General features: G+C 33.0%; 1 protein-coding gene across 1 annotated transcript; it reads right to left on the minus strand.

Moving 5' to 3' along the window:
• Positions 1 to 15,375: 15,375 nt before the first annotated feature.
• Positions 15,376 to 16,467, minus strand: LOC127740522 (uncharacterized). Its single transcript, XM_052251541.1, has 4 exons — positions 16,231 to 16,467; positions 16,028 to 16,120; positions 15,836 to 15,937; positions 15,376 to 15,738 (listed from the first exon to the last, which is right to left on the minus strand). The coding sequence occupies exons 1-4, from the start codon at positions 16,465 to 16,467 to the stop codon at positions 15,376 to 15,378; spliced, it is 795 nt and encodes a 264-aa protein (XP_052107501.1).
• Positions 16,468 to 22,969: the final 6,502 nt, after the last annotated feature.

Genomic DNA, 22,969 nt, shown 5'->3' on the forward strand with positions numbered 1-22,969 from the left:
TTGTTTTGATTCGTAAAATTATGTGCTGTATGTGTCTACTATTGCACTTGGTGTCATACTAGCTATCATCATTGCTAATCTGTAATATATGCCTTCTCATTTTTTGGTGTGTACTAACACAACCATATTTAAAATTATGCAAAACATTAGTAAAAATAATTTTACTCACAATGGATGATCAGTAATAATGAAGTTTCATATTTTGTAATGAAGTGTAAAGAAAGTAGATCATATAACCCATGATGGAATTGTAATTTATTTATTAGGAATTCATGGGTAGTTATTACGATATTATTTTTGGTATTTTATTAGTGTATATCATGTGATCAACATACTTTTTTTTTGTGACATGTTTATAAAAAAAGGATTAATTTATTTAAAATTACTGGTCATTGTTTATATTTTAAAATTATCTATGAATTTTGTAAGGTTTATTTATTAAAAAAGAACACTAGATTACTGAACTAACTTATAGCCATGCTTTAAAAGAGTGACCATATTGTACAGTAGCCATCAATAACTACACTTTAAAAGTACAACCATATCTCCCTCTATTGGCAAGCTTTAAAAGAGTGGCCATAATATATAGTAAGCATCAACAGCCACACTTTAAAAGCGTAGTTGTATCTTACTTTATTGGCACGCTTTAAAAGCGTAGCCATATCTGACACATGGCCATGCTTTTAAAGTGTGGCGATCTTGAAAAGCATGGCAAAAAATAAAGTGTAGCAATAGGTTACCAAAAGCGTGGTGATAGAGCAACCGACACCCTTGTAGATGTGGTCCCTTTAAAAGCGTGGCAAAAAATTATCACTACGTTTTTTTCAAATTTTTGCCACTCTTTAAAAGCGTAGCAAAAAGCTTTCTTTTCTTGTAATGGTTTGTGATTCGAGTTGGCAGAATGCTATCAATTCTGAACTAACTGTCCTAAGAGAAATAGAACTTGGACTCTTACTAAACTTGTTAATGGAAAGAAAGCGGTGGGGTGCAAATGGATCTTTAGGCTAAAACTGAAGTCTGATGGTTCGATTGATTGCCACAAAGTCAGGCTGGTTGCTCAAGGATTCACCCAAACTGCTAGGGTAGATTATTTCGAGACATATAGTCCTGTGGTAAAGATGACTACCTTTCGAATTCTCATATTTGTTGCTGCATTGAGAGGCTGGTTCTTCCATCAATTGGACGTCAACACTTTTTTTTGCATGGTGACTTAGCTGAGAAAGTGTATATGCACCCACCACAAAGACTCTCTCTACCTTCACCAGATTTAGTTTGCAAATGAGATCATTCTCTTAATGGCTTAAAGCAAGTCAATAGACAATGAAACGCCAAGTTGTGTACCACTCTACTTAGTGCTGGATATTCTCAATTAAGGCATGATTATAGTCTCTTCACCAAGTCATCTAATGGTAGATTCACCGCTATTTTAGTCTATGTAGATGATTTAATATTGGCTGGAGATTATTTGAGTGAAATTACCTTCATCAAACATCACCTACATGACCTCCTCAAAATCAAGTACATTGGAGACTTACAATTCTTTTTAGAGTTAGAGGTAGTTCAAAGTAAGAGGGAGATTGCTCTTTGTCAAAGGAAATATTGCATCGACCTCCTCAAAGACTATGGGTTAATAGAAGCCAAGGCAGTGTCAACTCCAACGGATTATACCATCTAACTGACAAAGAGTACTGGAACTCTTCTAAGCTCAGTGTCAGAATATAGAAGACTAGTTGAAAGGTTGTTATATCTAACCAACACAAGACCAGATATAGGATATGCAGTTGGAAGACTAAGCCAATTTTCGGACTATGCTATTGACAAGAACTTTGAAGCATCCATACGGGTACTCAGGTATCTCAAGAATGAGCTATCATTGGGGTTGATGTTCTCATCTCAAACAGATTTAAAGTCTACTGATTTTTCGGACAACGAATAGGGTACATACTCAGACATTAAAAGATCTATATTGGGATATTGTTTCTTTATAGGAACATCTACTGTATCATGGAAAAGTAAGAAGCAAAATACAATAGCAGTGTCATCATGTGAAGTAGAATCCAGGGCCCTTGCTATGGCTACTAGGAAAGCACAGTGAATTACTTATATTCTGGAAGATTTGCTAATGAAGCTGGACAAACTGATTGCAGTGTATTGTGGCAACCAATCGGCATTGCACATTGCGGCCAATCCGGTGTTTCATGAGAGAACTAAGCACATAGATATAGATTGTCATGTAGTGAGTAGGGGTGGAAAAATGTCAGGCGGCCTGACAGGGGCCTGTAACATGGCCTGTGTTTGGCTTGGCCTGGTCGGCCTGTTATAAAAGAGGCACAAGCTCAGACTCTTTTAAAAGCCTTAATATGTTAATAGGCCAGACCCAAGTTCACTAATTAGCCTTATTGGCCTGTCAAGTTTGCCTGAGCCTGTTAAAACATATTTTAAATACATTCAAAGATAAAAAATTCTTATAAATATTAAATATGACATATTACATATAAATATTTTTATTAAAAAATAATTTTTTTAAATAATATTTTTATTTTTATAAAAAAAAATATCATGCCTTTTAACAGGCTTCAGGCCAGGCTAAATAATAGGTCAGGTCTAGTACTTTATAAAGAGTCTATAGTAGACTGTAGGCCAGACTCAGGCTAATTAACTACATGACAGGTCAGGCCTGTTAAGAGCAAAGTCTGGTCTGGCCTGACCTATTTCCACCCCTAGTAGTAAGGGATAAATAACAAGTGATCAAGTTTCTATCAATCACCATAAATAACCAAATAGCTGATATGCTAACTAAGGCATTGGCTCCTACTATGTTTCAAAAATGTTGCAGCAAATTTAGAATAGTAAATTTTACCGATTCTGATTTGATAGGGGGTGTTACTTGAGCCAATTAGTCACGTATGATAGTAGTAAGCTAGTTAGTTAAGAAGTGCTGATGTGGACAAATTCCGTTAGTAAGTGATTAATAAATTAGTTTGTTAGAATACTCACTAAATAATTAGTTGTGCAACTTGGTTTAGAAACTATTCTATATAGCTGAGAAATGTAATATTGTAGGTAATTTTTGCAATCAGAATGTGAATACAAAAGTGATAGAGTTATGACAGTTGCGCACACTCTCTTCTGTGTTAAGTTTTGTGAAGTTCTTTCCTTCAATTTTTTTTGAAACTCACCAATTTTAACATGGCACTTTTATTCTGAATTTTTCAAAAATTTTAACTTTAATAATATCATTTATTTTTTTTTACAATATCTTTTAACTTAACAAATCTAAAATTAATCTATTGCAAATTAAAATTTTATTTAACAGTTTATTATTGAACAATGAATTGCTAGATGATTAATCTTAATCCCTTGATATTAAAGTAGCATTATATATATGGGTATAAACAACACAATTCATTAAAAAAAGGAATATTATATATACTTGCAATGCTAGAAGCAACATCCCTAGCTATAACATTTAGTTTTTAAAGTGTGAGCACTGCAATTAATGTCGATAAAGAATTGCTTCACTGAATTAGGTAAGCATGCACATCATCCACATTTTATTATAGATAAGGTGGTCCATTGTCCATTCTTTAACACCTTGCCAAGTCACATTAATATTTGAACTTTACTCCCAAAATTACATTACATCAATTGACTTAAAAATTGTCGTCGTTGGATAATCAATGCCACTAGTCACTACTAACGAGTTTGTTACACACGCAACTTCTTCGTGTCGCCGCACGCTAGATATAATTCTAAATTCTTCTACTTCTTTTGAGATGTATTAGGTTTTCAAAAATAAAATACAATTTTTCTTTAATTTCTTCTTATTATTCTTCTACTTTGCGCTTTCGTTTTCAAAGTTATTAGCTTATTTGGAGCCTGCCCATGCGCAATGAAAGGTATGTTTCTTTATTTCTTAATGAATAAAAAATAGTATAGGGTTTACTTTAACATTGTTTTAATTTGTTAGTTGTTGTTGAGCAAGTAAACTATATTTACATGGTCATTAATAATAGTGTCTTTGTCTATAGCAAAATGTTACGTTGTATATACCTAAAACATATTTTTTTTAAGTATATTATATCTAGAAAATAATGAATAATATAATGAAATAAAATAATAATCATGTGTTGTCTATACAATTTTGGTAGACGGGTTTGATTATTTTAAGTTAATTTAAATAAATACCACAAAAAATTAAAACTTAAAACCTTTTCATAGAGTTTAGATATTTTAAAATATTTAGTTATTTTCAATAAAATTTAATAAAAAATAAACAGAATTTACCTGACTTAATTACTATTTGCTCTTTATATACTTCCATCAAATTTTTAGGTTCTTATAATTTAAAAATTTTTACTTAAATTTCTATTTTAGATAAAAATTTTCAAATAGGTCCTTTGTACGTAATGTTTTTTTAAAAAATAAATTATTTTAAAATATCTATTTTTGTATTTAATGTAGGATGAATTATATATGAAACAATCTAAAAGCAAATAGTTAAGAATTAGATGTGTTTTCTTTTAAATAATAACTAGTAAGAATCTAATCACAAAGTTTTATACTTTTATCTAATATAAAGTTTTAATTACAAATTTTTAAACTGTAAAAATTTAATTAAAATATTGGTAAAATTATAATAACTAACAGAATAATTTAGCTAATTTAATTAAATATATTGTCAGTGTAAAGTAGTTTTACCATAAATAAAAAATAACTATCCTTTAGTCTTTTATATTGATTGCATGAATGATTATCCAGAAGAATGAATGTGATTCAACGATTATGTACACTACAAGGGAAGTGGGAATTGGCGGCGGTTTTAAACCGTCGCAAAATCAAATGCCGACGATTAACCAGACCGCTATGGATGAGTGTTGGGATTGTGTTTGGCGGCGGTTTCTAGCAACCACTGGTATAACCGCCTCTGAATCAAAATTTCGCGACACACCAATAGAAAACTGCCACCAAATGAGACTGAAACGGTTTGCTTCATATTTACCGGCGGTTTTCAAACCACCGCAATTTATCTCGATATGTCAAAGTTTTCACACGTTAAACCGCCGCTAAAGGGTACTATAGTTTCGCTCAATTTTACCAGCGATTACAAACTGCCGTCAGATGTAAGATAATTTAATTAAAATATTATTGAATTATTTTTTTAATTCTTTTTATATTTTTTATTATTTTAAGAGTGAATATTTTTAACATTAGAATCTAAACTTGTAGCAAAAACAAAATTAAAATATAAGCAAAACAAAATAATATATCCATCAAAATACGAAGAAAATAAATCTCTTTCAAAGAGGTGCTCAGTCTAATTCAATAAAAAGTTTGTTTCAATGCAAAATATCTCCAATCTTAATATTCTATTTTTCACTCTATCATTCCACGAAACTCATCCCTGAAGCGATGTCTGGTGGCAGCTCCTCACCCTGCCATTGAAACAGATAAATCAGAGCACTCTCCATTGCCTTCATCTTTTTTTTATCTGTTGCTGCGTCATCCTCCATCGCCTTCCTCTTCAACTTCTCGCCTTTCAGCTCTGTCTGCAGTTCAAGAAGCTTTATCTGGGTCTCCTCTAATTGGACTTCGTTGCTCTGTGCATGTAAGTTCAGACAAAAAAATTGATTAAGAGTCGGTCCGAAATCTAAACCACGCACTTTTCTCGATTTCTCTTTTCCAAAATTCCAAGCAATAGAATCATTTTGAGACAACCTCTAGTTGACGCATCCTCTTGCTCAATTCTCTCCTCAATTCTTTTCACACATGTGCACTCACACCCTATATATATGAACTACATAAGATTTATTTATTTATTTATTTTGAAAAAATACTACTTAAAGATTATTGATATAAAGTACGTTCGATTTATATCAAATCAGAATTCAATTGGTGTTACTCCATGTTCGAGACCAGTAGACTGACCCTGTTAGAGGTTCTTGCATTATTGCTTCTTGCTGGTATGATGGAGTTGAAAAGTTACTAAATAATTTTTTTTCTAATTCAAAATTCATATAAATGAATTATCAATTCCAAAAATTAATAATATCTTTATCCTCATTAGAGTGTTTTGTGCTTGTAATATTCTGTCTATCTATCATTATTTTTATATATATATAAAAAGTTAATCGTATAATATTTTAAAGATATTAGATATATTATATATTTTATTTCTATCGAATTTATTAAAATATTTTTATAAACAATTATGATATAAATGTTCCACTTACTATTATTAGATATAAATTAAAAATATTGTTATATAAGAATTGGCACAGAATATTTATGATTTTTTTAAATTTCTATGAAATTTAAATTAAATCAAATATTTAAAATGTACCATTAACATTATTAGAAAGTGCAATCCATCTAATACCTTTTCCATAAATACAACGTAACACTAAAATTTTTAATTCAGTTTGGCTTTTTTAAATAATTATAATTAAAAGTTAAGATCTATGTTACAAATCTAGCTAATCTAATTTTAGTATAACACACCACTTCAAAGATTTAAGTTTCCGCGGCAAGAGTGGTCAAATGGTCATTAAGAGAAAAGTTTACAACAGTATTTCCCACTTTGCTGGGCTCACTACTCTCATAAGTAATGTGATTCACAAACTGAATAATTGTTTCGGAAGAATATACTTTAAAATTCATAAAAGTTACATAAGCATTATATATTAATAATATAATAAAAGTTCATCACAAGACAAAAAGGATAAGCTTAAACTAATATATGTTAGGCAAATATATCTCTAGAATCTATACATACACGTGGGTTCATCATATACATATCTTAGCCAGGACCCAAGTCTAGCAATAATTTGTTGTGCACCACAATTTTAAAATTTAACAAAGTTTTATGTTTTTATCCTGAGCATAAAGGAAAACATGAGAGACAAGATAAATGGTTCTACTAAGTACTATCTCACTCTCTGTCGTAGTGTATCACATGTGATGTGCCCTTCCTCCTTTGGAGGACAATGAGTAGATAAGGCTTTCCATACTTGGAACTCGCCTAATTTAATTTTAATTTCGGTCTACATAAATTCATAAAATAAAATAACTATATCTCCGTATTATAAGATACAATTTGGATTTTTTTAAATAAAAAATTAGTAAAATAATAAAGTAAAAAGTTAGTCGCTATTAAATTTATAATTTCTATCAGGGAGTCATATTATTTTAATTCATTAAATATTTATTTTTTCACTTTACAAATCTTTTCATTCTAAAAAATCTTTATATATATATAAAAGTAAATAATTAAGATCCAAAATTATTAAAACAACTGGCTTAAATAAGTGTTTACTCGCTATAAACAATTATCGTTTGTTTTTGGTTCCTAATTTTTTATCTAATAAAATTTAAAATGTTGTCTATTTTAGTTTTTATTGTTAATTTGTTTTGTTCAATTGGACATTAGTTATTTTATACTTTATCCTTAAAATGTTTTAGCGGCAATTATATAATTATCGACAAAAATCTTTTTAATAGCTACAAAAAGTATATAATTACAATTATAAGATATAATAACAATGACAAATATATAATTGTCACAAAATATAAATTAAATAAGATATATAATGACCATTAAATTATTATCACTAAAAAATTATCACAATGCTACTGAAAAATGCAGAAAAGAAAATCAAGCTAGGTGACTTTGGATTCTTTCACATGAGCAGCAAACCGGAGGTAAAATACTAAAAAATAGAAGCTTAAATATTTAGTTAGAAAAAGAGTTAAAATTAATTTATACAACAAAATAACAAGAAATAAGCGTGGAACAGATGTTTTGGAGGAAGAAGGGAGAGTATGGGAGTAAAAAATAGAAGAATAGATGTGTTGAAAAGCTAGAGGGTGTCGGTCTAAATATGATACCCTAGTGATCATAAAGATGATGATGTAGAACTATTGAAATTAAAAAAAAATTTGACAGTTCACAATATTAAAGAAATTAAGAATTCACATTCTCTTGAATTGTTGTTTTTATGCAAAACCAAGAATCAACACTCGTTTGTGGAGACTTAGATGAAAAAATGTAGTTATCTGATGGTGTTTTGATTCAACTCCAATGGCACAAGTAGTGGACTAACTTTAACATAGAAGGAGGATGTTAAAGTAGAAATTAAAAGCTGTGATGATTTTTTCATATACTTTGATGTTCAAAAATATAAAAAACAAATTAAATGGGATATAATAAATATGCACTTAAATAACTACGATTAGATTAGAGATAATCAATATGTAAGGATATTGGAGGTAATAAGGGGAGTTGGGAATAGATATCTGGTTATTGGGAATATGAATGCTATAATGACTGGTCATGAAAAAGAAGCGAGTAAGGGAGAAGTCCCCTCAATCTATGCAGAAGTTCTGAGACTTTATTAATCAACGTAGATTGGTATAGACAGATTTACATGCTGGAAGAGAGAGAGAGAGAGAGAGAGCACTCATTTCGATTAGACTTAGAGAGGAATACCCTATGGCTACCGTTACTCACTTAGAGGATAATGACTCAGGCCACAGACCCTACTACTTCAACCGAACCCTAAATCTTTCAAAACTAAGAGATAGTTCAGGTTTCAAGAGAGGTGGTGTAGGGAGGAGCAGATAAATATAATTGTCAAGGAAGCATAGTATCTGAACATTCAAGCTATCCAATACTTCAATTGTTTTAAAAATTAAAATGATGCATAACTGAAATGGTGAAATGACAAGTTTTAGGGGCAGCAATTCGAAGAGAATGATTGAAACACTAGAAATTAAATTGGTAGTAGCAAAAGGAAACCCAAAAAATGTTGAAAAAGAGGAAATTCTGCAAAAAGAGGAAGAATTGAACAATGCCTATAACATGAAAGAACGTTTTTAGAGAGAAAAATCTAGAGTCAAGTGGTTGAATTGGGAGGGGACCAAAATACTAAATTTTTCACTCAAAAAATAAAGACAAGAATAGGAGGAATAAGTTGTAGATGTTGGAGGATGAAGAAGGTAATTGATGTACTACCCTGGGAACAATTGGAGTTAGAGCTCAGAGATATTTTAAGGAGCTTTTCAAAACAAAAATTCCTCAAAATCCATCTCATCTCTTGGCAGATTTTGGTCAGAAGGTGACTTCAGCGAATAACCAAAGCCTCACATGTTCGATCAGTGAAGAAGAAATTAAAAGAGCAGTGTTCTCCATCAACCTTGAAGATGCTTCTGGGGATGTTGGATTCACTACAAAGTTCTATCAGTTTTATTGCAAGACGCGGAAGATTGATGTTTGTAAAGCGGTCAAGAGTTTCTTTGGAGGAAGTAAAATGTTAAAAAGTTTCAACCACACTCAGATATGTCTAATTCCAAAGACTTAAAATGCTTTGACCATGAGAAAAATAAGACTGATCAACCTAAGCACAATGTTCTATAAGATCATCTCTAAGGTAATAGTTCATAGATTGCAGCCTCTGATGTGTCGACTCATAAGCAAAAACCAAAGTGTGTTTATCCAAAGAAGGCTTATCAGTAATAACGTGCTGGTGGCTCATGAATGCATACACTTTTTGAAAAACAAGAGTTATGGTGGATTTCATACGACTTTGAAGCTTGACATGAGTAAGGCCTATGACCTTGTCGAGTGGGATTTTGTGTGGTATATGATGAGAAAAATAGATTTTTGTGAAAGATGAATAGAATGGGTTAAAGAATGTGTATGTACTACTTATTGTTCTGTTATTGTGGAAGGACAACCGATTGATTTCTTTAAACCAAGTAGAAGACTCCATTAAAGTGACTCAATCTCTCCTTACTTTTTCTTGTTTTGTGCAAAAAAACTCTCCTATCTACTCCTTAAAAAAGAACAGAATAACCTATACCAGGGGCTGAGGCTGAATAATAAATGCCCATCTATTAATCATCTGCTATTCACAGACGACTCTATCCTATTTTGTAAGGCTTCTCATAAGGGTTGTGAGAATTTGCTCAATACGATTCAGAGATACAACGATATTAGTGGACAAGTGATTAACTTTAATAAATCAATAGTCTTTTTTAGCAAAAAGCCAAAATCACTTCTCAAGACACAAGGATGGAATTGGTAGATTTATTAAGGGTCCCAAACGTTGGCACACAAGATAAGTAGTTGGACTTACCGTCACTAATCCACAAATCTAAAAGGGTGACTTTCTCATACATTAAGGATTAACTAGCGAAAAATTATCTAGATAACGTTATTACCTGAACCAGACACTCATCTAGATAAGACAATTATTGAATGAATCAGGTGACTGGAACCAAGTGAATTATTTAATGAGAATTTCACTCCAAATATTGCTAACCGATTTTACATATTACAATTGAAGAAGAGGATAACGTTATTATCTAGACCAGACACTCATCCAAGGAATACACAATCAAATCTGGATATGCCATAGTGTTTCAATTCTACCACTCCCTAATTGAAAATTTGCATGAGCGACATCGAGAAAAATGAATTTCGGAAATTATCTAGAACCTAAAATTCCATCATAGAGTTAAAACATTCATCTAAAAATTCAATCATGAAGAATTCACGGTGAGATCAAAGATTCATGTAAGATTATCCCAAGTTAGTGAGATGTGTCCAAGATGCAGTGTAACAACTAAAGATCTGCTCCATGCTACTGTTTTTTGCCCAACAGTGGAGGAGATATGGAATGCATCATCGTTGGCCAGCTCTATCTCGAGAAATCAAAACTTGAGTGCTTAGTAGTAGTGGTCGAAGTTACTAAGAGCGCTATATTCACAATCAGATTTTAAGAAGATGATGAATCCGATCAAAATACTGAGTTACTGGTTCAATCGTTGGATAACTGGTTGAACCAATTAATTTAATTATTATTAAGTAATTATATAAAAGTTTAGTATATTCTTTTCATATTTATATGTATTTATTAAAAAAAATAATTTTAATAATATTATATAAACATAAAAAGAATTATGTTGTAATTAATAAAAATATTTAATATTTTTTATTTGTAATATTTAAATTAAAAATTATACATAATTAAAAATATAACTAGCATAAAAATAAATAAATCTTAAATTAAAATAATATAGAATAATTTATATGTACATTTTTTATATAATTATTTATTAGCATACATACTACTAAAGAGCGACACAGCCTAGTGACAAGGTGATGAGCTCACTTTAGTTTCGAGGACCTGGTTTGAGCATTTCATTGTGCAATTTTTAAATTTTTGACAAGAGGAACTTTGGTGGACATGCGGCATGCTGGAGTACGATGCATATGCAGATGTTGAACGCTGGACATGTGCTGGAGTATTATGGACCTGTGGAACACTAGAGCACATAATGCGTGACTCGAGCAGATTGGATTTGACCGATTTTCATCAGTTTTTGCTAGGTTTAGCCGATTCTAAAGCAAGAACGGTCCTAGAGCCAAACTAGTCGGGTTTAGAATTCGATCGAGTGATTTTTCAGTTGAATTAGTTAATTCACAACTATAGTTGCTACCCTATTAATTAATTTCATTTATTTGTTTATTTTGTGATCTGTAATACGCTATAATTTCAAATTTTTATTGTATATTATGAGTTATAACTCGATATTACTAGTATTTTTATCTATAATTACATTACGGGAATATAAATCTTTTAAAATTATGTCGGTTTTGTCTTGATATTATAAATTATAGGACAAAAGATTTATAGAATCAAACTACTTTTACAAAAAGATCGTAGGAGACAAAAGTCCCCGTTGGCTAAGAAGACTAGGATCTCTATAGATAAAAAATCAAATAATAAGATTTTTAGTTATTATTTTCATGTGAAAGAGTTTGATTTATTACTAATAATTAATTTTAATCTTCGTTATCTAAAATTTAAAACAATTTAACTTGTATACTTTTGATTAGGTATTAAGTCTGTTGCACAAATAGAAATAATTAATTTTTATGTTTGTTATTTAAAAATAATATTTTTTCTCTCTATGTATATAAAAATATAATTAGATATTAGCATGAAAAAAATTATATTGATAGTTATAAAATTAACTCAAAAATAATTTTTTTTAAACAATTAAATCTTGATTTTAACTTTTAATCATAACATTAGCATTCTCTCTAAAATATATTTAATAAATATTTGAAAGAAGAAAAATAAAAATATAGATTAAAAAGATAAACAGTAAAAATTTAAAATTAAATAAAAAATATGTATATAATAATAATAATATTTTTTATTTGAAATATATTATTTTGTTATTTTTATTTTTTGTAGAAAAAAATAGAAAAAATAGAGAATGAGAGAAAAGAGAGAGAAAGATAAAGATGAAGATTGAGAGAGGGAAATTGTTAATTTAAAAAAAAATATTTTAATTATAATAAAAAATATCTGATAACACATTTTGATTTGTCAAATTACTAATATAAAACATAAATTACAAATTATATATAGAGTGGGAAGAGTTGAGAGAAATAGAAAAAGGGAGAGAGATAGATGAGAGAATTTAAGAAGGAAGTTTATTAATTTTGGAAGGAAATATTTTTTCTCAATCTGAATAAGAGAATATCATGTGACACATTTGGTTATTAAATTAGATAATAATATATAAATATATCAGAATTATATATAGAGTGAGAAGGGTACAGAGAAATAGAAAAAACAGAGAGAGGTATATGAGAGAATTTATGAAGAGAGTTTATTAATTTTAGAGAAAAATATTTTCTCTCAAATTTAATAAGAGTGTCATGTGACTCATTTTGTTATTTTTTTTTGAAACAAAAAGTTCAACACAGTAAAGTGGAGTATTTAGAAAGTCCAGAATTACAATACAAACAATAAAAAGAAACCATAGTTATCTCCGGCATTGCCATCATCAACTAGACGGAACAAAATCAACCCACTCTTTGTAACACCTAATCGACTTGGTAATAACTTCCGCAACGCCTGTTTCTTGATTCCTAAAAATCCTAGCTTTCCTTTCCTACCACATATTCCAAATGATAGCAAAAAAACCAATTAGCCACTTGTTACGTTCGTCTTTTCTTACATGAGCTCCTGTCCAACTCTCAAAGTGTTGCTTAATGGTTTCTGGAATAGACCAAAGTTTATTATAGGCGTATAATCAAGCACACCACACCTGCCACGTGAACTCACAGCCAATAAATAAGTGGAAATCATTCTCAATTTCTTTTTTACATAAAACACAAATCATATCCCTGTGATCAATAATGTCCAATCTAATCAATCTTTCCTTAGTATTGACCCTACCAACTAACACAAACCATGTGAATAGCTCAACTCTTGGTGGCACTAGTCCTCTCCATATAGATCTAGTGAAACTATAACTCATAATGTCCTCCGGGAGAGTCTCAGCCTGCAAAACCTGCACAAATGAGTTAGTAGAATAAACTCCTGATCTATCAAATTTCTATACTATTCTGTCCTCCCTCTCACTTGTTAACCTGACAGATTGTAGAACTTCATGAAGTTGGTTAACTAATTCTAACTCCCATTGGAATAGTACCCTTTTTCTATGAAAGTTCCATATCCACTCCAACCCATCCCAGAACCCACAGTCCCCTATTACAGATCTGACTTGGTCTGAAACTGAGAAAAGCCTTGGAAATACATCTTGCAACACACCACATGGTAGCCAATTATCTTCCAAGAAACAAATTCTTCTACCATCTCCTAGCTCTAATGATAACCCTTTGACCATCTTATCTTTCGCTTGATGTTCTCTTATCTGCAACTGACAAATGTCCCTCCACGGACCCTTTATTTTAGGAACCGGCTGACAAGAAAGAAGGACATTTGGATTCAAGTCATTGTAAGAGTACACAATTTTCTTCCATAATGGGCAATCCTCCTTTGAAAACCGCCACCACCACTTGAATAATAATGCTATATTCCAGAGCACTACATCGCCCACGCCCGAACCACCGAAGCGTTTTAGAGCTTGCAGAATATCCCACCTCACCAAAGGTACCCCATCTCTTCCGTCCTCATTACTCCACAAGAACCTCATCTGCAAAGATATCAACTTATCTACTACTACTCTGGGCATCTTATATAAGATAAGGTAGTAAACCGACAAACAATTAAATACAGATTTGATGAGTACCAGCTTACCAGCTTTATTAAACATTTTGGCTTTCCACAAATTGAGTTTCTCTTCTACTTTGTCTATAATAGGTTTCCATGTCTTGACTAATTTCGGATTCGCTCCCAAAGAAATACCAAGATATTTGACTAGCAAGGTTGCTTCCTTACACCTCAATAAGCTACACATCCTTTGTGCCCACTCTCGCTCGTAATTAACCGGGATCAAGCTAGATTTATCAAAGTTAATACTCAAGCCAGACATCATCTCAAAATACCGTAGAAGCCGCTTATAATTGCAAATAGTCTCCTCCTCCGGGGGCAAAAAAAGTATTGTGTCGTTCGCAAATTGCAAGTGAGACAATTCAATATTGTCTTTTCCAACCAACAAAGGAGAGATCCTTCAATGTCTTACTACCTCTCCTACCATCCTATGAAGGACCTCAACAACAAGAAAAAAAAATGGAGAAAGAGGATCCCCTCACTACCAGAAAACCGGTGATTAGCCACGGAAAAAACCGTGGCTAAAATCAAGAAAATCCGTGGCTACTCAGCGTTAACAACGAATACACTTCCGTGGCTAACAAGGGCGACGCCTTTTCAATTAGCCACGGTTTTTGACCGGTTAGCCACGGTTTTATGACCCGTGGAGACATCTAAATAGCCACGGTTTCTACGTTATTGGCCACAGACTAAACCGTGGCTAAGTGACAACAGTGTAACCAATAAGTATAGTTTCGCCACAGTCTTTCCGTGGCTAATACTGATAGGATGGGCTTTTTTGCCACACTTTTTTCTGTGGCAAAATATTTCTGGGTTATTTAGCCACAGTTTTTTCTATGGCAAAAAAAAATCATGCACAAAATAATATTTGAGACTGGATTTTTTTCCACGCTTTTTTCCGTGGCCAATATTATGAAATATTTACCAACACATAAATCCGTAGCTAATTTTTTCTTTCAATTTAAAAAAAAACCCTCAATTATAATTACCAATTGAATATTTTTTTTAAATTAATATTGCATATATTTATTTCTATATATATACTAACATCTTAAAATAATGTTATAACAATATAAATAATCAAAACAACGATAATAAAATTAAAATAAAAAATAGCAAACTAAGTAATAACAGTATTTTAAAGCATATGCGTTGTTCAAAGATATAGTAAAGAAATAACAGAAACCAAGTTGCATAATTCTGTACAATAAAAAAAATATCTCTAATAACAGTATAAACTAGACATAAATTAAAACTAAAATAAACATAACATGGTGCATCACTCCGACTCAATGTGTGGCACAGACTCAGATAAGGTAGGTACTTCATCACCGTATTTCTGTTGTAAAAATCTGTAGAGAGTTGCCACTTGACCTTTAGCTTCTTGAAGTTGCTTTTCTAATTCTGCAACATGCTGTTGCGATGCACTGCTAGAACCTCCGCATATTGCCCCTCCAAAGATGCGCTTTGACTTGCCAAAACCACTGGGATATGCAGCATTACTAAAGCCACGTACACGCTTACCATTCTCAGGACCGCAAACTTTTCCAATTGCATCATCCGGATGAGCCAAGACCTTTGAATGCATACCTTCAGCGGCAGCACGCTCTTGGTCTTCAGACAAATGCTCTGCTATCTTTTCCTACAAACAAATGCACATCGCATTGGAGTAAAGTATTGACATAATCAAGGCATATAAAAAAATATACAGCCATATAAAATATAATTGAGACACTCACAGCTAATTGTTGTCCTTCCCCGCTTACATAACTCCCATCTTTCTTCAGCAAAGTTGATACAATAACCTCGCTTCGACATACAGGCCTTCCCAATTTTTTTTCCTAATACAATAAATAAAATATTAAAGTTAATCTCAAATTTAGTTAAAACTGCTAATTTTATAGTCATAGTAATAATAAAAAAAATAATACCATCTGAGTTGCTCTTCTAGCATTGCTTTTACTTCCACCGGCATGTGAAACTATAAGCCTCTCACGATTTCTGGCGTTTTGCAAACATTGTTTCTATGATTTTCAAGAACAAGAAACAAGTAAATAAATGTTACGAGATAGCCATTATAACATTATGTTAAATTGGATAATAAAGCACATATAGAATATTAAAAGCAGAAAACCTCTGTAATAGAATCCATTGGGATATTAGTGTAGAATGCATGTGAGAAGGGCGACTTTTCACAGATATTGGTGTGAGCATTGAGTGCTATCAGCCAAGAATGCACATTAAGCTTGTTACACCAAATATTGGAGGCCACATCGAGTGCGTGTTGCAACGAGGAGAATGGAGAAGCAGAAGCCATCTCCGATGCAAACTTGATGCTTCCACAGCATTCAAGCAAATCGCGCTCTTCCATAGTAATCCAAGTTGAATTTTTGTTGTTTGTGTGACCTACTTAGCAACAAATACATCAAGATTTGAAAGCATAATTAGTAATATTTTTTATAATTAGGACAATTAATCGGATTCATATAAACAAATCAAAAATTAAAAAATTACTGGAATATACTAACAAAAAATTAGTTCCCATTCACTTCACACCCCAATTTAAATTATATTCTTTATCAAGAGTTAAATATGGAATTCAAGACAAAATATAAACAATTTTGATTTACATACTTAAAGAACACAGACACGAGTCATAACAATCATCACCTTCAACGCTACAATAATAATCCATCATGTACATGAAAAAAAATAAATAATTTATAAAATTAATTTCTTTTAGTACTCTCTTGTACTCTTTTTATAATTTTAAGATATATAACATTCAGCATTATTATTGTAGCATTAATTTATCTTCTAATAATTTGATCAACATTGTAGTGACTATTATATCAAACATGCATCTCAAACAGAATCAGATTTAAACTCCACCGTAAATAAATAATAAAGAGTAAAAAGATAATAAATACAAACATAACCATGATAAATAAATAAGAAATAATAAATTATATTTGATCAAAAAAAATGTGCATAATAACAATGAAAGAAAGATTGAAATTGCAAATTATGATCCATCTAATTTTTATACTGTTAATGAACAACATAGCCACTATTTAATCAAGAAGCCAAAATTAACCCCGTTTGCAGAATTGTAAATTATGAATCACCTCTAAAATTAAATAATTAACCTACCTTAGTTATTCTCAGCGGCAGCACTGAAAATGAGGGAGAAGAAAGCAATTATCTGGATTCCTGAGAAAAACTGCACCTTAATTACGGTTTATATTTAAGAAAAAAATAAACTGCATAACAAAGTTTTGAATGGGTTGGAGGGAATGACCAAATTAACCGCAGACTTAAAAGTGAATATCGTTTAATTTTTGTTACGGTAATAATTGGGTCTGTAGCAAATCTTAAAATCCATCTCAAATTGGCCACGGACAAACGAGAACGTGAAAAAATTTCGTAAAATTTGGCCACAGAGACATAATACGTTGCCATTACATACCACGGTCCATAAACTTTGCCACTGATTATCGTTCGTGAGTACCTTCCCGTTGGTAACTCCCGTGTTTCTGGTAGTGCCTTGTCGTAAACCCCGTTCCATCTTAAAAGATTTAGAAGGCGAGCCATTTATCCAAAGCGACATAGACGCCGTGCACACACATTCCTTGATCCACCCTTGCCATCTTTGCCCAAAGCCCATTTTTTGAAGTACAATATCCACAAACTTTCACTTGACTTTATCTTAAGATTTCTAAAAGTCCAGTTTGATTATTGCCGATTTCTTCTTTCTTTGCTTCAACCATTGCACAGTTTTACACGCAATCAAAGCCCCATCATGAATCTTCTTCCCGTGTACAAATGCACTCTGAGTCTCCCCTACTAAGTCTGGCATTACCTTCAAAATGACTTTATACACACACTCTACCATGCTAATCAGCCGAAGATCTTTAATCTCCCTTGCTCCCAAAAACTTTGGAGCCAGACCTACCCACGTAACATTAGAATCTTTTGGTAGCTCAGCTGACTGGAAGAAATCCATGACAGTTGCGGTAAACTCAGGACCAATTTCTCCCCAACACTTCTTTATGAAGTTCATATTGTAGCCATCACAGCCAGGGGCCTTAGACAACTTGCAATCCCAAACTGCTTCCTTTATTTCGTCAACCGAAGGCATCCTCTCTAAGTTTGTAACCTCCTCTTCCTGTATCTTGTTAACTAGGCCATCCCGAATACCTACCAAAGGTGACTTTTCCTGATGATACAAGTGATAAACTGCTATTTTACGGTTTATTTTGTACTGAATTGAGTGGATTTTATCAATTATTCTCACACTTATTCATAGAATTCGCATGTTTTATATTTTCCCTCCTAATTTTGTGCTATGATTAAAAATATGCTTCTTTGGCCTTAAATTTGCTAATTTTAATCCTCTCTTATTACCATTTGATGCTGTGATATGTTTGTTAAGTGTTTTCAGGGTTTATAGGGTAGGAATGGCTTAGAGAATGGAAAGAAAGCATCCAAAAGTGGAAGGAACACAAGAAATTGAAGGAATTGCTAAGCTGTTAATTCTGACCTCTTCGTACTAAATCGATCTTAACTTGAGCTACAGAGGTCCGATGAGGTGGTTCCAGTTGCGTTGGAAAGCTAACATCCGGGGCTTCAAAATAATATGCAATTTGCTATAGTTGCCCTGCAGTTAGGTGACGCGTACGCGTCACCCATGCGTGCGCGTCGCAGGATCAGCGTGACCAGTGCAAGAGGCAATAGACACGTATGCGTAGATGACGCGTACGCGTGACGAGAGTCACGTGCTGCAGAGTGGAGCTGGAAGGGGGATTCAATCATTCACACTTTCATTCACACAATTTTAGGTTTTAGATGTAGTTTTCTAGAGAGAGAGGCTCTCTCCTCTCTCTAAGTTTTAGGGTTCTTAATCTTGTTCCTTCTTAATTTCAGAATTTTAACTTGCTTTAATTTAGTTTTCTTCTACTCTTATTTGTTCTAGCACTTCAGTTATTTACTTCTCTTATTGATCCCTTTATTTTGCTAATTTAGTTTATGAGTTCATGTGTTACTCTCAATTTTCATTAATGCAATTTATGTTTCATATTTCTTATTGTTCAATTGCTTTGCTATTGTTATTTCTTTGTTTTGGTTAGTTTTAGATTTGCTATGTCTTGTTAGTTTTCTATGTTTTTATGTTATGCATTCCAAGTGTTTGATAAAATGCTTGGTTGAATTTTAAATTAGATTTTTATGTTCTTACTTGGATTGATCAATTAGAGACTCTTGAGTTATCAAAATTCTTTGTTGATTGGTGATTGAAAATTGCTAATTGGCTTAGGTTTCACTAAATCTAGTCTTTGATTAGGACTTGTGAACTTAAGTTGATTTTGCTCACTTGACTTTCTTTCATTGTTAGAGGTTAACAAAGTGAAAGCAAAAGGCAATTACCATCACAATTGATGATGATAATGAGGATAGGAATTCCAATTTTTAATCCTTGTTAGGACTTTTCTTAGTTGTTATTTTATTTCCTTGTTATTTACATTACTTGTCTCTTATCACAAAATCCAAAAATTTACTTTATCATAACCAATAATAAACACTTCCCTACAATTCCTTGAGAGACGACCCGAGGTTTAAATACTTCAGTTAATTTTATTGGGTTTGCTTAAGTGACAAACAATTTAAATATTGATTGAGGTTTAATTGTCGGTTTAGAACTATGCTTGCAACGTGATATTTGTGTGAAAATCTTTACCGACATTTTTTCTCCGTCAAATTTTTGGCGCCGTTGCCGGGGAATTGCAAATGTGTGCCTTATTATTGGTTATTGTGAATATTGTGAATATATTTGCCTTTCGTTTCTTTGTTAGTTGTTTTTAGTTTTATGAGTTTATTTTTGTTATTTCTTATTAGTTTTTGTTTTTATTTTCTCCTTTCATTATGAATTCTCATCCCTTTGGCTATGAGTGTGGTTGCAATTTTGTTGTAGGAAGTGGAGATTACAATGAAGGCTTGCATCAAGGATGTGACAATCAAAGATGGGAGGAGTCACAAGGATTTGATCAACCCTCTTGCCAACAACCTCCCTTCAACATACCATGAGCAAGAGCCATTTCAAGATGTATACCAAGACAATGGTTATGGTGAACCTCTTCGTGACAATCAACAACCACAATCATATACCTATGAACCCCCTCCTTAATATAGCCCTCAACCACCATACTCACAAGCCCCCTACAATCAAACACTTCCATATGATCCTAACCCATATTCACCATACCAACCACCTTATGAATCATACGAACCATACATAGAACCACCCTAATTCCAACACAATTAATCCCAAGAACCACCACTTCAATATACACCATCTCCATATCCTTATCAAGAAGAACCACCTTCGTATTATGAGTCATTTCTCCCAACAAATGAACCCTCCTATCTATCCCAAACTCCCATAGATGATGATCCCTTTAGTGTTATTCACCAAGGGCAAAGAGAGCTTCAAACCACACTTACCTCTACTCTCATTGGTCTCACCTCTACCATCCAAGCTCTTATATCCTGTGTGGATCCACATAATAATCTCTCTATCCCACCACCACACTCCATGAAAGAATATCCATATCCATCAATCTAAGGGCAACATGATCCCAATTATGCTAGTGACATAGAACAAGAGAGAAATGATCATCTTAGGGACTTAATGGATTGGATTCACATATCCATATTTCAAGAGAAGCAAGAGGGAAGTTCTATCATTGAAGACAACTCTACACCAAGTGGCATTAAGAATCTTGTTGAAGCTTCTTCCATCGGATGTGAAACCAATGTTGAGGAGGAATGTGCACACCCTCCAACACATGACTTGATCAATGAGTAAGAGATGGAAGAAGTTAACAAGAAAGTGAGAATTGAAGAAAGTTGTCAAGAGGTAGAAGACATCAAGGAGGAGTTCGATTTTGTACTAGAGCAAGTGGAGAAAGCTGAAATTATCGAAGAAGAGGAAGTAGTTGAAGACTTAGGAGATGCAGAACTTCTATGGGAAACTCAAGTCATAGAGCCTCCTTCCACGATGTTTGATTTTGATGTTGAGGAAGGTGTACAACCTCCAAGGCATATCATGGTTGAAGACTTTGAGGAGGTTGATCATGAGATGGATTCAATAATTGATGAGTTTTTTATCTACAATTAAATCCTCCCCCATTGGACTTGAGGAAGGGGTTGATGTTGAAGAAGCTTGTCAAGAGGTTGAGATCATCAAAAAAGAGTCCAAGAAAGTGAAGCATCCATTGGCAGGGCCGCCATTGGAGACACCTCTCCCGAAGCCATCACCATCCGTCCTTTCATTCAAGTGGGTAAATCTCTTCCCCTTAAGCTTTAATTTCTTGCTTGCATACGGTTTGCTTGAGACAGATGGACAACTTCGAGCTCTTTATGGTTTTAAGAATAAAAGGGGGATGGTTAGTAGTTGGCAACACAATCCTAGGTTCGTTATGGTTGGATGTTCAAGGTCTAAGTGCAATGGTTGGTATAGTTCTCAATTGATTGGGTCTAAGAAGTTGTTGGGATGCCTTAATGAGAATTCGGATTGCTTGCCGTCCGGTTGGAACAATGATGATCCACTTAAAGACGGGTGTAGGAACAAGATTTGGGATCCCGGCATACAAGAAGATCAACTTTGGGAGTTCAAAGCTTGTGAAGGACTTCATCAAGGCTTGGTGAATTGACTTGGAAATGTTGGAGCTTATTGGAAGTCCAAGCGTTGGTGGAAATTTCAAGATGAGTTCAAGCACAAGCTACAATGACAAGGAGCTCACCAAATGTCCAACTTAAGGACATTAACTAAAAGTGCTAGGTGGGAGACACCACACCATGGTAAACTCTTACTATTTTCTCTTTTATTTATGTTGGTAATAAATTGAATTGTTATTTTTAGTTAGGATTATTTGGTTTAAGTTGTGGTTTTACTGGTTTAATAATGTTTGGCATTAATTTGATAGTTTGTTGGAGTGAAAAAAAAAAATTTGTCCCACGCGTGCGCGTGGCCGACGCGCACGCGTCATATTGGATGTTGCACTCCCGTACATTTTTTCCGAGAGTTGTGCTGGAACCATGCGGGTGGGGTGCCAGGCGCACAACCCAACCCACGCGTACGCGTCATTTGCAATTTTGGCTTCCCATGCGTAGGCGTGGACGACGCTTACGCGTCACCTCCTCAATCTGCTGCCCACACATACGCGTGGACGACACTTACGCGTCGCTTCCTGTTTTCCATTCTTCATCTTTCTTCGCTCCTTTGTTATTCTTTCCTCTTTCTTTTCTTCTTCCTTTTCTTCTTTCTTTCTTACTTCCTTCTTCTTCATTTCTTTAACTTCTCATCCTTATTCTCTTTTAATCTCTTGTGTTTATTGCATTTGCATACTTTCATTCATTACATTTTAACTTTGCTTTTGTAACTTATTCTTATTTTCTTTTTTATGTTTCCTATTTTACCATTGGTATTAAATTTTCTACCCAACCTTTGAAAATTTCTTGGATCATTTTGGTGCTTCGTGACTTGTTTAGCATTAATGGAAATTTTTGCCCCACACATAAGATTAGTGCTTTCATCCCTTCTGACTTATTATTATCTGCTTTTATGCTTCATTATCATTGAGTTAAGATAGAACTAAATGCTCTCATGCTTATCACTACTCTTGTCTGTGTCAATTCTTGTTTTAACTTGATGTTTCCAAGTCTTCTTGCCATTCACTTATTCTTTGACTTTACTCTTGCATCAAGTGTTACTTGATATGCCATTTGCTTGTACTGCTTTCTCACGTGCATGTTGTAGCTACCATGTAATTGAGAACCTTATTATTATTTGGAGTTAGCCCACCCATATTTTATTT

The sequence above is a fragment of the Arachis duranensis genome, chromosome 7 (genome assembly GCF_000817695.3).
Source record: "Arachis duranensis cultivar V14167 chromosome 7, aradu.V14167.gnm2.J7QH, whole genome shotgun sequence".
NCBI lineage: Eukaryota > Viridiplantae > Streptophyta > Magnoliopsida > Fabales > Fabaceae > Arachis > Arachis duranensis.

Bases quoted from the DNA above. Each gene is read 5' to 3' on its own strand.
- LOC127740522 (XM_052251541.1), bottom strand. From the start codon at position 16,467: ATGGAAGAGCGCGATTTGCTTGAATGCTGTGGAAGCATCAAGTTTGCA. The intron at 15,938-16,027 runs GTATTATTTTTT...TTATTGTATTAG, and splicing joins CTAGAAGAGCAACTCAGATG to GAAAAAAAATTGGGAAGGCC. The intron at 15,739-15,835 runs GTGAGTGTCTCA...ATTTGTTTGTAG, and splicing joins GGGAAGGACAACAATTAGCT to GAAAAGATAGCAGAGCATTT.